This window comes from Vitis riparia, chromosome 14, assembly GCF_004353265.1.
Source record: "Vitis riparia cultivar Riparia Gloire de Montpellier isolate 1030 chromosome 14, EGFV_Vit.rip_1.0, whole genome shotgun sequence".
NCBI classification, from domain to species: domain Eukaryota; kingdom Viridiplantae; phylum Streptophyta; class Magnoliopsida; order Vitales; family Vitaceae; genus Vitis; species Vitis riparia.
The window spans coordinates 16611662-16627086 of NC_048444.1; the positions used below are offsets into that span (position 1 = coordinate 16611662).

General features: G+C 36.2%; 1 protein-coding gene and 1 pseudogene across 1 annotated transcript; one reads left to right on the plus strand and one right to left on the minus strand.

The window, feature by feature from the left end:
• Positions 1-902: 902 nt before the first annotated feature.
• Positions 903-2625, minus strand: LOC117929529 (DELLA protein GAI-like). Its single transcript, XM_034849837.1, has one exon. It carries the CDS (start codon positions 2594-2596, stop codon positions 1112-1114), a length of 1485 nt encoding a protein of 494 aa, XP_034705728.1. The 5' UTR covers positions 2597-2625; the 3' UTR covers positions 903-1111.
• A 208-nt stretch (positions 2626-2833) lies between these two features.
• The window catches only part of LOC117930499, a 28226-nt pseudogene continuing 15634 nt past the window's right edge, over positions 2834-15425 (plus strand).

Here is a 15425-nt window from a genome sequence, read left to right on the forward strand (position 1 = left end):
TTTAAAAATAAGTGAAAGTAATGCAAATATATTATTTAAAAATATCATATTTTGTGATTTTAAGAAAATTATTTTATGTTTTTAAAAATATAAAATTATTTTCTATTTTTTAATTATTAAACTTATTTTTTTGATCTTTTATTTTAGAAAACAGGAAACTGTTTTAAAAAATAATTCATAAACATAATTCGAAACTATATCTATCATTATTTCATAATATTGAATAAAAATAAAAATAAAAATAAATAAGACCTAGCTAAAAAATGATGAAATGAATTCTTTTTTTCTTCCATTTTCCTTACATTTTTTTTTTTTTTGTGGTTAACCAAACAAAAGAAAATGAATTCTTTTTTTTTTTCCCTTAAATTTTCCATAGTTAACCAAACAAGTGAAAAAAATTATATTCATTTCCTTACCTTTTTCTTTCCTTTCATTTTTCCTCCCAATTTTCTTTCTCTCGCATTTTCCGGTAACCAAACAGAGCCTTAGAGTTTCTAACTTTCGAGGTCAGGGAATGAATAAGAATTAAGAAACATCAAAATAGCCTCCTTCAACAATTGGCTTTCTTCAAACTTTGCTTCAACCAACAACCATTGACCCTCCCAGGGTCCTATCACTTTCAGGAGAGTGATGCGAAATTATTGCAAACATGAACCCAACCCCTCACCTGACACTCTAGTACAAGATTAGTCTTGAGAGTCATCCCATTGGAGAACCGTCCTAAATCTATCTATGCCCAGTCACGCTTCTTCTTCAAAATGGCATCATATTAGGCCCTGCATCCTCCACACCATGAACTTGCATGCATGACCAGGTCACTTAATTTTCAGATAATTAAAAATTTGCAAGAAGCTTAGTAATGATAGTATAATCATTCTATAGAGTAGAGAATTCCAGAGGAAGAAATTGGAACATCTACCGCCTACCGTCTCCCGTCTCCCATCTCCGCTCTCCGCCAGAGAAGTGAGAACTGAGACTACCTTACCTTTTTATTAAAAAGTGAGAAATATAATAATAGCTAGATACACAATCCATCGGTCCACCCTGGATATGATAATTAAGGAAAAATATCTAAGCAAATAGATTACAAACTAGCAAGAAGAGAGAAAAATCAGGAATGGAGAGTCAAGTCAGAGAGACTCAGGAGAGAATGAGCAGAGGTGGAGGTGGGGTTGAAGTTGGAGTTGAGTTGCCACGCGGAGGTGGCGATGAGGGGACGAGTGTGCCAGCCAAGCATCAGACACCCATTATTTTCTTCCACTCTGTACCCGTCCCCACCCGCGAATAAAGCCAACAGCATGCTCGCCTGCTTGAAGGCGTTGGAGCCCAGGTGAACCGGGTCGAACCCTGCTGAGCCCATCCGACTCCTCCACTGACTCAGTGTCTCGTGCCTCTCAACCCGCTCCGCTCCTTCACACGCCACCACGTTGCATATCTGCCGCCCCAGGTATATCTCCGACATCATCAGGTCTTGGCTACCCGGTGGCGAAACCCCGCACCCTTCCAGTGAGTCGAACAGGTTCGAGTAGTAGTGCAGCGCCTCCGTGAATCTGTCCAGAAACACCGGCCCGTTGTGGCTCGCCTCTTGCTCCACTACCGTCACGATTTTCGGCTTCATGGCTTTGATAGACGACAACACCTTCTCGATGGCCCCCGGTCGAGCCAGCAGGCGATGCAGCTCCAGCACGGAGTTCACCGCCACGGCCTCCACCTCTGGCGGCCGGATTTGGAGCATGGATGGCTCCAGATCCGCCAAGCTGTTCGCCACGAATCCCCTGAATTCGAACTCAACGCCTATGGTATCAGCCAATTGGGCCAGCTTCCATCCCACTTGCTGCAACGCGTCGGTATTGTCCGGCTGCGGAGGGCCAATTCCAGTGAGTCGAAAGGCCGGTGGGCCACCAGGGCGCAATGCTAGGGCCTGCATAAGAGCCGGCCACTGCATCCCCTGTTTCAGGCCGAAATCGATGACATGAACTCTGTTGGCGCCGGCGAAGGCGTCGAGGATGGCTTGATTGGCTGTGAAGTGGGCGAATTTGAGGTAGGGGCAGGCCTCATAGAAGTGCATCTGGAGAATATCCGAGTAAGACGATTCCAGAGAGTCTTGAGGGTAGATTCTGTAGATTCGACGAGCCAGAGCTTCTGCGAAGTAGGTGGCGACCTTTCTCATAGCGCCAGCTTGGGACGCCGCCAGCAGGACTATGTGCTTCACCAGTGCATCTGCCAACTTCATATTGTCCTGTTGAACCGCGTCTGCACAAGCCATCAAGGTGCGAACCAGTCGCACACACGTTTCCTGCGAGTCCACCACTACAACCGGCCGAGTCGACTCGGCGACACTCGCCAACCAATTCTCCTGTACTTGTTGCGTCGATGACAAAGAACACGACGACGCCGTTTTCATCCGCTTGCTGCTCTTCTCCCCATCCTCCTGAGCATTACCCATAGCCATCTCAAGCTGCTCCAGCTTCTGAGCCATGTCCACCATGTCCGACGACCGAACATTGTAACCCAAAACAGCCAAGAGCTCGCCCATGCCCGCATCTTGCTGCTGCCCATCGTCCTGAACATTGAAATCCTCCTGAGCATTAGCCATAACCGGAAAGCTTCCCAGGTCATAATAATATGGGGATATATCATTTTAAAATTTAATTTTCAATTTAAAAATGATTTTATGTGTATATATATTTTTCGGCCATGCAACCACCTAAAAAAAAAAAAGCATCAAGAGCCGTAGCGGCACCGCAATGCTAAAAAGATGCCTTTTCTGTGATAGCATACAGCTCATGTGTACCCAAGAGCATACACTGGAAACTTGGTGGCCGTAGGCGCAATGGAGATGGGGGATGGGGATATTGGGACAGTGGTGGGGATCAGCTCGAATGCTCATCTAGTTGAATTCGGGAAGCTACTCCACGCTCTTTTATGGCTTGTGTTGCGCACGCTCTTAAGAATAAATAAAATAACACCCATCCTTATTCCTTATCTTGGGTTGGGGTTGGGGTTGGGGTTGGGTAATTGGCAGTTGAGCAGAGGCGTTGGAGAGCTGGTGTTTTCCTTTTGTGAGTAATTGATAGGGTCTTGTACCAAATCTTGAACGCCAGGACAGCACTAAAATAGAATTTTTATGGCTATAGTTGTACCTCTTTCAACATTGACCTCTACATGAAACCGCACTTGTCATTCTCAAAATCATTCTACAGTGCCCAATGCCGTAAGCGACTTAGATAGCGCGACATTAGACGCCTAAGGATAGGGGTGAAGTTGAGGGGAGGTGAGGAGGTGATTTGACAAGTTTTTGCGAGTAATAGACTCCAACACAGTGCTTTAAGGACATGGTGGACAGTGGGCATGCGCCGGCCTAATTGCATTTTTTGTAAGGTCCCTTTGTTTAGGGCAGTGCCCTTACTCCTTATCCGTTGGAATTTGCATGTGAACCAAGTTGGTTGTGGAGTTTTATCTTAATCTTAAACGTAAATGTAAACGGTGGTTCAATAAAGGGAAAAGCATTTGTTTTTGCGCACAATGATTGGATTTAAGGCTGGATGTAAGTGGTACGCACCCAAATGATGCACAAGGCAGAAATTGAGAAGGGCATTTGAGGGCACACGCGTCCTGTCTCGGGGAAGAAGAGGGAATAGCCGACAGAGAGAGGACTTATGAATACGGGGATTCAGACGTCAACATCAGTTAAGTGAGCGTCAGGTGGGACCCACTGAATATGACCCCAATCCCCCCTTCCCTTTCTTTTTTTTTCTTTTTTTTTTTAAAAGAAAAAATTAAAAATAAATAAAGCTAACGGAGTTAGAAACGGGGTTGCCTCCCCCTCAATCATTCATTGCCTTTCCAGGGGATGCCGCACTCACACACCATGGTCCATGGTCCATGAGTCCATCACACATGGCACACCCCGACTTTATCATTTCCTCCTCTCTCGCCATGTGATTCCGCCACCTCTCCCATCTCTTCCTCGTCATGGTCCCCTACAGCCACCACCCCTTCTCTCTCTCTCTCTCTCTCTCTCTCTTTCTCCCTCTCCTTTTCATCTTATTTTACCATAACATTACTCTATTTGGTCTCTCGCAAGGAAAAGAATTTGTGCTCTAAAAATTCCCTTATGTTTGCTTTTTCGAGATATCTAAGCACTTAATCACCTCGATCGAGAATTCATATTGATTGCTTGGGGGGAGTAAAGTTCCTTGGTAGAAACGGGTTGGCCTGTCACCACACTGTTGGCTGCTTCCTCTTCTCTGCTCCCTCTTCTCTGCTCACCTTTCCCAACGGACGCTCATCACCCCCCCAAGAACTTGTTTCAATGCAATGACCCTTTATCAGTTTTCAGTCTTTTAAATTAAATCATCCCATAACAATACTCTCAAACTCCAAAACTTTTTGAAGAGATCAATCGATAGCCCCTAAATGCTAAAAAAAAAAAAGTTTTGGATAGCCAAAACCTTAATCTATGTTTGGTTATTGGAAAAGTAACCGAAAAAAATTGTAAAAAAAAAAAATGATTTTCTCACTATTAACTTACCATAAAAATTAGTTAAAAAATATATTACACAACTAAAATTAATTAAAAACTTATATAGTTTTAAATTATTTACTCTTTTAAAAAAAGTGAAATAAATTTGAAGATATATATTTCCTCAAAATTTTCAAGAAGGAAACATATTGTAAAAGAATGTATAATTTAAGGAAAGTAATTACAAAAAGAAGATATATATATATATTTGATTTACAATAAATAAATAATTTTTATGTATTTTGAAAAATATTTAATTTTTATATAATTGAGAAAAAATAAGTCAACTTTAAATCCATTTTTATTTTTCTTTATTTTTTATTTTAACTAGTCTCATTTCTAATAAATGATTCAAATATAGCAATAATAGATGAATCTAATAAATTATCCCTTCTCATTTCCTATTTCAATAATTCAAACACATTCTAAATGTTATGTTACATTAAAATTTATAAATCCATTATCAATCACAAAAAGTGTTAATTCAAGGTTCAATATTCCAAAAATCACATATATTAAGAAGAGGAGCCAATATTTACTCGAAAGTTAAAACCAAATGAAATGGATTCATATCGAAATAATCAAATAAAGGAAACATAAATTGTACCCGAAACCTTCTAGCAAACCAAGTTCTGATACCTATATTAAATTATCAATTTTCCTAGAAGCTCAAGATTTAAGCTCAATATACATATCATGTTCCTTGATAATATAGAAAAAAAAAGTGAGGTTTTCACACTCATAAAAGTAATTATAAAATGAAGACTTTTTAAAAATAATTCAAATCTCATAAGCTGGTCAATGATAATACCTAAGATAGTTAAATGTAATACATATATCATTAAAAGATAATATGAAATATAAATTATTTTTAAATAACAGCTAGAAATTTATATTTTATAAACTTAGATTCGTATTTTGTAGTTTTTTTTTTGTATTAATAAATAAATATAATAATTTGAGAAGAAGAATTGAAGATGGCATATTCCAAATAGGATGTGAAAAGCATAATGAAATGGGATGGGTGTCACAGTTATGCATGCACATTAGGTACTTCACCTTGATTGATAGACTAAATGGTTAATGATTATCTTCCATTTGTCATCCCATGTTGATTCAAGCACTCCCCCATTCAAAACCAAGTCAAAAAGATTCCCTTTTAAGTCCCGCATTCAGATCCCATTGGATGACTCCCACGCTTAGACCATTATTATATCCCCAATCCCTTTAATTTTACGTTGTCGATAGGAGACATAAATCCATTTCTTAAATTAATGATGATCAATGCCGGCTCAGCGATACAAACCAAGCAGTTGAAAGGGAAAATAATTGATACTCTAATACCCCTTGCTATGCTACCCTCCAAATAATCAAGGGATGATCATATATATAGAAAAATGTCCAAGTTGCTTTCCTTGACTCCTGACTCCTGAGAGAGGTCAGATTGGGGCATGGACATGGTCACGCTCCTCATTTTCACAACTACTCCATTTACCAACAACCGTTATCAGCTTTATGCCTCTTGCCTATCCCTCTAAACTACACATGTGCCTAACTACGCTACACCATCGTTTTTTCTTTTTATTTCAAAACGCTTCTTCTTTTCCGTCATAATTTACTTTATTTTGAAATCAACGCAACCTTTCCTGCTTACCAGACTTCTTATTCACGTTGTTTTGTCAGATTTTTCTAATGTGTAACTTTTTTTTTTTTTTTCCATTTTCAGATCCTCCCACTACTAGCTTTTTGCCACTTTGTCAAACTTTTGATAATTTATTGTCGGCCAGCTTTTGATATGGTACGTTGTTTTTTCAATGGCTTTCAAATGCACGAGGACTACTACTTAATATCTTATGCATGCATCTCATATACCAACTCTCGGAGTTTCCTTTCCTCAATGGCGTTTTCTTTCACAATTGCAATTGCTTTTACGAAAAATTAATTAGGATAAATTTGAGACTAGGTCTTCTTTCATTCCACTTCTACCCTAGACCTTGGGCGTCTTTCAAATATATCTCTTTCCTTTGGTTTGTAAAAGTAAGTTCAGGGGAGATAAAGTTCTGGTTGCGCCAACCTCTCTTCATTAGTCGAGTTAACTATGATTCTAGGTAAGAGATTTAGAGTGTGTTTGAAAGTGATTTTAGAAAGCATTTTTAACATTTTTAACACTTAAATAATAAAAAATTTCAAGTATTATAAATATTAAAAACGTTTTCTAGAATCAATACCAAACGGGTTTTTAAAGTGCATTTGACAATACTTCTAAGAAGTGTTTCTACCATTTACAATACTTGAAAAATAAAAATTTTCAAGTATTAAAAAGATTATAAATACTTTCTAAAATCATTACCAAACGTACTTTTAATCGATATAGTGATTGTTTTAATTATCTTGCTTTAGGAAATAGCTTCATTTTTATACTTCATTTGAGATGTGATTAGTACATTTTCCAAATAGTCAAGTGGAGTAATAATGGGGTTGTCAATTAAATAGGAACCATGAAGTAATCTATTAAGGCTTAGCAATGATTGTTGTGCAAATGAATTTGGTCATTTCTACTATAAAAGGGATTATACCTTGAAGTTATTAATATGTGATAGCCATTAGAAGGGATGAACTTGTCTTCATTTGAATGAGAGGTAATTAAATTTTATGGATATATAAAAAATATGAGTAAAATATCAATAAATATTTTGACAAATATTAGTGAATCGAAAATTATCCCAAATTCATGAAAATACTTAAAAAGACTTCAAAAAATGATAAAATAAATAAAATTACATTATTAAAGTTATTTTGTAAGTGTAATTGATACAAGTAAACTTAAGAATAATATTTGTCAACTATTCTTTAAAAAAATTATCTTAAGTTCTTTTAATATATTTATTTTTCATTTGTTTTATCTGAGATTTAATTTCAAAAATTTTATTATAAATTTATGGTGACAAATTTTTCTATGGACATTAATTTATTTAAATAATTAAAAATATTAAAAATTATATTAATAATTTATCTTATCAAATTAATTTTAATTTATAAAATATTAGAATTTCATTCATTTTTTGTTTTACATTTTAGCAATTTTTGAATAAATTTATATGTTTAATATTTTAAAATAAAAGCATTCAAAATTAAATAAAATTAAAAGGATAAATATAAACAAATTTAAAAGTGAAGTAATAGTAATATTTTAAAATAGGGTTATGACATAAATAAGAAAAATAATTAAAAATAAAAGGATAATAAAATTTAAAATAAAAGATAAATTAGACAAAAAAAAAAAAAAAAAAACCCTAAGGCCCCATTTTGATTTTTTTTTTTAGTGATTTTATCAATAAAAATCAATATTTCATCGATACATCGACAACATTATCAAAATTTCCCTGATTTTTTGTGCAACCTATAATCAATAATTGATTTCATTTCGACCCTTCCTTATATCTGATATTTCAAAGAAATTTTCCAATATTTTTTGTCCATGGGAATGATCCCCCATTGTAATGATGAAAGTGGTCAACTCGCATTGTATATGTGTTAGCCTAAGGGTTCTCCTAATCAGGTTTTGATGATAACAAACTATGGTTAAGTTACTAATTGATTGAATTATAAAGAATTTCATGTGTTAATTTGGAAATTCATCAAAGAACCAAACGGATGCAAGATCGAGACCTTTGGAAGACTTTTAATCATAGGAAACATTTGTAAGGTGAATGCATAAGTACGCTTAGGATTTACATATCATTTCATGTATCTTTGAAAAACTCGGTTTATCCTTTAAAGTTACAGTTTCATTAAAACCTGAGTTTTATCAAATGACTCTTAGGCAAATCACTTCAAAATTGACATATTAATTTACCTAAAGACCTTGCCTAAGTGTTAGAAGAGAAAAGACCAGAAGAAAATAGGTTTTTGAGCCAAAAATGGTGAACCAGTTGAGGCACTGCCCAAACTGGCTCAACCGGTCAAGGTACCAGTCGATCGGTTTCCTCTTTCCGGTCGAGGTCCTATTGAGAAGTGTAAAAAGCACTCTCTCTCTTCCAGTAGCTTTTCCTTCTCCGTCGAGGGTAACGGTCACATGCTAAGCATTAAATGCTCAACCGGCTAATGAACCGGTCAACCCCCAGTTCGACCGGTTGAGGCTGCTTTTTGGTTTTCTTAGCTCCCAAGGTTCGAAACCTATAAATAGAGAGCTCCACTTCATTTATGAGTAAGAGAACACCTGCATTTATTTGTTTATCCACTTGTTCTTACCTTAAAAGCTCTCATTTCTTTTCTTGGTGCATTAAATCCCATTTGCATATCCTTTAGTGCACCTTTGTTATTCATCCTAGCCTTGAGTTGTATTTGAGCCTTTGTTGAGCTAGGTTGAGAGATTCATATCTGTTAATTGAGTGTTAAAGCCTTCAAGTGAGTTGAAACTTGAAAAGATTGTGTAAGAGCCCATTGGAGTGGAATCCAAGTGTAAAGGTGATTAGAAGCTTGGTTGAAGTTTCAAGTTAGTGGAACCCTCATGTGAAACCAAGATTTGGTTAATCTTGATTTTGATGATAACAAAACAAGATTTAGAACTAATGATTATATTTCAAGTGTGATTAGGCAAGACGATTTCCAAAGTGGCAATCACAAAGACAAATCAAGCCAAGGAGAAATCATGAAGAAGAAGACCACCTCAAAGAGAAGTGTTTTTCAAGACCCAAGCTTCATAAGAACTCTTTGTAAAGTTGTTGGTGCACTAGGATTTTCATGCATTACATTCTTTACTTATGCACCAAAATCATCCAAGAGTCATTTTGTTTTAAATATATTTAGAATTGGATGATTTCATGTTTTCAACTAAAACTTTGTGATTAAATGTTTTTCAAATTGTTTTAGAAGGTTTTAAGTTGAAAAGGTTGGGTGTTGAGCAAAAAAATGGCTCAACCGGTTGAACCGGATGAGGAACCGGTCGATCGTAAGCTCAACCGGTTGAGTTTCGGATCGACCCCCAGCTCAACCGGTCAAGGTCCGGGTTGCCCCCAGCTCAACTGGTCGAGGTCCGAGTCGACCCACAGCTCAACCGGTCGAGGCCCGGGTAGACCCCCAACTCAACCGGTCGAGGGTGCAAAAAAACATTCTCTTTCTTTCAGAATGGTTGTTCAACCGGTCAAAGTTGAACCCCAACTGGTTGAGGTCCGGTCGAGGTCCAACGATCATTTACCAAACGTTAAATGCTAACGGCTAGTCAACCGGTCAAACCCCCAACGACTAGTTTGGATTTTTTCTTCTATAAAAAAACTCCAATCTTCATTGTTTAAGAGAGCTTAACCTTCCCAAATCTTTCTTGATTATATTTGAGTCTTGGAAGAGTGTTTTTGAGTGCACCATTGTTCTAAAACTTGCATATCTTTAGTGCACCATTCAATCCTAATTTTCTTGTATCAATTGAACTTAAAGTTCTTGTGCTAGGATTTTTATGAAGATCTTTTATTTGTTAATACTTGAGAGGAAATTGTTCAAGAGTGGGATATCTCTTGAGAAGTGTAAAGGGTGCTTGGAGCCAAAAGTCCAAGAGGGTGAATTGGAACCATAATCCAATTGTATTGCTTGAAGGCTTGGTTTGGAAGCCTTGAATTAGTGGAACCTCAAGCTTGGGATTGAAGCTAGAGGAGAGTGGATGTAGGCCGGGTTGCGCTGAACCACTATAAACTCTTGTGTTTGCATTCTCTCTTCCCTATTCTTTAATTTATATGCAATTGTCTTTATATTGCTTATTATATACTTGCATATAATTGTCTCTTACATTCACTTAGTTTAAATTTGCAAAAGGAGACCATCACCATATTCACCTCCCCCTCTCCCTCCCTCTAGGGTGATTACCATAGGTTGGATTAGCCTAATATTCCTAACACCTCATTTGATTAGGAGCTTGAGGAGAGTGAACGTAGACAAGGAAATGTCGAACCATTATAAAATCTGAATTTAATTTCTCTAACTCTATCTCTTTATATTTGCTTCTCTTGTGCTTAAGTTTGTTGTGTTTAAAAAGAATTTTTAAAAAACCCAATTCACGCCTCTCTTGGGTGTTTTTGTCATTTAATATTAGCCTTTATTTTCTCAATATGCTATGATATTGAGGAGCCTGTTAGGATGATGTGGTAAGTGGGCATCTTCCAATTATGTAGTGTCTTATATTATTATTTGATCATTCCATGTGTCAATAGATTATCTCGTCCCTACATTTCATTCCCTTTTGTTTAGCGAATTTTAAATAAATGAGTGAAAATATCTAAATGCTAGAGGTACATTTTTTTTTCCTTAGGCCATGGGAATACTCAATCCATATAAAACATTTGGAGGTTGGCTTTTTTCTTCTCTTACTATTGTTCTTTCAATGTTTCTTTTCTTTTGTTAAGGTGTCTCTACACCATTTCAATCATAACACTATTTTATGAAAACCAAACCGGACAGATCAGATCGACTTGGTGAAATGGACCAAATAGAGGTTAGACTATTGTTGAACCACTTGAGTTAGTAGTTGGACCGTATGATGGACGAACTGTCCGGTTTCAAAACCTATATAGGCCCCTATTCTTCTTGCCCAATTTCCTTCCCTCCAAGCCCATTTGGTTTTCCTAATATGTGCGCATATAAATACTACGTAAATGGTTTAGAGATTTCTAATGTAGGAATGAGCTTTGCATGGTGGGGAATTGAATTGGGACTTGTGGTTAACAAAATTAGTAACGAACCAATGAGTTGCACAACCATTTAATTAATAATAGAATAACTATCTATATATCTTTCTATTAAATTTTTATAATATAAGACATTTAAATGATAAATATGAAAGTAATACAAATGAATTAATATAGTAATTTTTATAATTTTAAAATAACAAAATATATAGATATATAATTAAATTAATTACTATAATTTATTTTCATTTTAAATATATCTTCATATTTAAATATTATTCATATTCTATTTAATAAAATGTAATATATTAATACACTTATTTTTATATTTATCATTTAATTTGGTATATCAAATATAGACAATAAAATATTATTAAAAAAATTATATATTAATAAAATATAAATGATATATTTGTGATGTCTTGGTTTAACTGTGGTTCAACCACTGATCTGACCAATAAACCATGAATCGATAACTTTTCCGTTTTAATATTCGGTTTAATTCTGAAAAACATTATGCATCATACTCTTAAAATAAGATAGGTGTGGGGAGTTAACCTTTTTTTTTTGGTTACTAGGTGAAGCGTCACAACATTTGTACATGTTTTTTTTGGAATTCAAGACTTTAGAAAAAAGTGGAGGGATCAAGGCTTCATTATGGTCAGTGGAGAATAGGAGGAGACTTAATATGTTAGGGGACGTTCTTGCAATGCCCATTATAGAGAGGATGGAGTTAGTATAACGACCTTTCCTCTTCTTATATTTTATTCGTGAAAAACCGTTGTCTAGTAGGATAATATCCAGAGAAGGGGGGTAGGGAAGGGGGGTAGGGAAGGTGAATGGGTGTATTTTTGAAGATTATAAATTATGAATTGAATTAATAACCCAATTTAATACCAAAAGATATTAGTGATAAATAAAATAACCAAAATCAAACAAATAATCAAAGGACACAAGAATTTTTATACGGAAAACCCCCACATTGACCATGGAGATAAAAAATCATAGGGTCTAAGACCTTTAATATAAAATCTACTATTTGAGATCAAGTTACATAGAATTACTTGTTTGCTTACTCGTAGGACTTACTCTCTAGAACCTATAACTTGATCCACGTCTACAACGCAAGAATCTTCAATTGTTCTAGTGAATTCTCTTTAGCTTCGTTAAAGGGATGCAGGTCTTCCAACAACCCAAGATCTAAGCTTTGAATTTTTTTTGAGAGAGTGAGAATGATAGGGAAAGTTTGGCTTAGCTTCTTTATGAGTGTCCTTCCTTAAAGAGGTTAAAGAAAGGTTTATATAGGCATATAAGCCCTAGGATATTGATATCCCGAATTTTTCAAATATAATATTTTTGAATTTCCAAAAATATTCTGCCATATTATGGAAGATTCGAGATGAGCGCTTGAGCATTGGACAATTACTTGAGTGATTTTAGCACTTGAGTGTTGCTTCCACCACTTGAGCATTCCATGTTTTTCCAAAATAAAAATTTAAACATTTTTAATTTATTGAAAATATACTAATCCTCTTTTAACCCTTTAGTTACCTAAGTTACCACCAATCATACCTTTTAGATTTACCTGTGACTTTTTAGTTGAACTAGCAACAACCTTAGACCTTCAATGGAGAGTAAGTCACTATCTAAAAAGTTTCCTAAGCAAAACAAATTGAAACAAAATTGCCAACAAACAATGTACTAGACTCATTGTCATAATAATTTATGTTCATCATTTTAGGTTTTCTACTAATTTTCTTTGTTTTTTAGGCAAAATCCAAAGGGTAGTGGGTAACTCACTTCTCACAGGATCGATACCATTGAGTGCTCAAGGCGATAATTTTTGGAGCCCCTTGATACATGACAGTTTTGAAGTTGCAATCGCTTAACAACATTAGTTTATCACCGTATTCAGTTGACTATAGAACCTTTGCCCAAATTCCATCTTCTTCCTATCAATTTTAGGATTTTATGGTTTTCCTTCAATAGGAATGCGTTGTTCAAAGATATGGACACCCTTATTCCAAAACTATTAGAGGCGTTAGGCATTCATGTGTCTTTTCTAAGAAAGAGTGTATCCATTAGTGACGGTTCGACTTAGCTAAAAAAAAACTCAAGTAGGGATCATTTTCATTGCAATCACTATCTAACCAAAAGAAAGATAGTAATCAAGCTTCGACTCTTAAGGATCATGGGCATTGAATTGAATGGGTATTTGAGATTTTCTTGATGATTGTTGATTCCTCCCCCTTAGTCAATGCTACATTTCAAGTCGAATCATGACCTTTACTTGATGTTCCTCCTTGAAGGACAAAGGAATAGTTATAAGAATCTCTCAAAGGCAACTCTTCCAAGAGTGTTCCTCTTGGGTAAGGGCTTAAGCCCATAGCTTAATCTTTACGTTTCCATTCTTTAACTCTTAGATGAGGCTTGTTAGACCTCTCTCTTAAGCCTTTGCCTTCTTCAAATTTTTCTAATAAAAAGATTGAGGATGTCTCCTAAACTCTTGTTGTTTTTCAAGTTTTACATAAGATAATCGAGCATGAGATTAAGCTCATATTTGATGACAAGGAGCACCACATGGGGAATAAGTTGGTCATTTTCAACATCAAGGCTTTTATGTCATTCCTTACCCTTGAAGACAACACACCCCACTGTCATATTACTCTAAAGATGGGGTTATTATGGAATTCAAGATGGCTAATAAGATTTTCCAATTTTTGGACAATCTTCTTCCATTTTTATAGCCAAAATTGTATGTACTATTTGAGGTTGTTTTTTTTTTTTCCTCTTAAACTCTTGAAACTAATCGTTACTTTATTAGGTTGTCTTGCATGATCACCATCAGAATTGTGGGTCAAGCTAATTAGGGTAAGGAAATTGCTACCAACAACAAGGAGAAGGCTAAGTAATTGTGGCACACTTTAAACAAGCAGTCACTTATTTAAGCTCATGCTAATAAGATGATCTTAATGCTAAAAAGGAAACTAGAGAGTAAGGAGGCACTCTTAAAGGAAAGGGAAGAGAAATTGGCTACTATTAAGGTTATTCTTTCCATTGTCTAAAAAGACATTCAAGCTCTTCAGGATGAGAATAGATCACTCTTGGATCCAACTAGTACCCTCAAGGTTGAGTTTGTTGATTACTACTCAAAAAGTGTTATTTCATAGCTTGTAATTAACTCTTTTAAACACTTTTGAGTAGTAGTTATCACTTTTTAACCCAATTAACATATTAAGGACCCTTGCAATCAATTCTAATCAAATTGTGTTAAGTTTTGGTGTTTTGATAGCTTTTTTATCACCAAAGCAATCCGAGATTGAGGAGAGTTCTTTGAAATCCATGGTAAAGATGTCCGAACAGGGCATCCGGACAGGATGGCGGCGGAGCGTGGGCTGTGGCAGGCTGTCGGAATGATATAGTAAGACTTGCTCACTTTAAAATGATCCGGACAGCATATCCGGATAGGATTTGTTATCATCCGGGTGTGATGTTCTCGAGTACCGTGTGCTTCTCCCTGAGGGAGTACGGATAGGGGAGCGCACCACATATCCTCTTGGGGAATCCGAATGGAGTTGATCCGAATAGCCTTGCGCACTTCGTGTCATCCGGGAGAGGGGTCCCTACACCTTGCACACGCAGACGGTCCCCTTTGCGCAGCATAGCTCAGTCCACCCGGGGAGGAATTCCGTCCGCCGACATTTCACATCCGGAATTCCTTGCACCGACATTTTATATCCGGATATCTCACAGCAGGATGGGAGAGGAGGACGCTTTAACTTCTCCAGTCAGACATGTCCGGATCCTCTGATAACGCCTACCCAGAGAGTTTTTTTCTCAGTATGCAGTACCGCGGTGTTCTCCTGAAGCTTCCTGATATTTCTGACCGACATCTTGAGATATTTTGCTTTAGATATTTGTTGTCTAAATCCCCAAAGTCTCCTTGTAATCCACCTATCATAGGATTCCTTAGTCTTTAAGCAAGGAAAATGGTGAATAACCTCATATATATAGTTTGTAATTTTCTTTATAGGAAGAATTATTATGTAATCAGTGGAAGGAAGAAATGTATTTTAAAGAGCTTGCTCTATTTTTCCTTCATATATTTGTTTTCTCGTTAGTTTTCTTTCTAGCCAAACAAACTCTGAGGAAGTTTCTTCAGAGAATGAGTGGCTAGACTTTTAGTTCCTTGGAGTTAAGATTGCCGGGAAAGGTTCCAAGTGCAT

What these genes read in the sequence shown, in the direction of transcription:
- LOC117929529 (XM_034849837.1), bottom strand. Translation starts at nt 2,596, where the DNA reads ATGGCTAATGCTCAGGAGGATTTCAATGTTCAGGACGATGGGCAGCAG.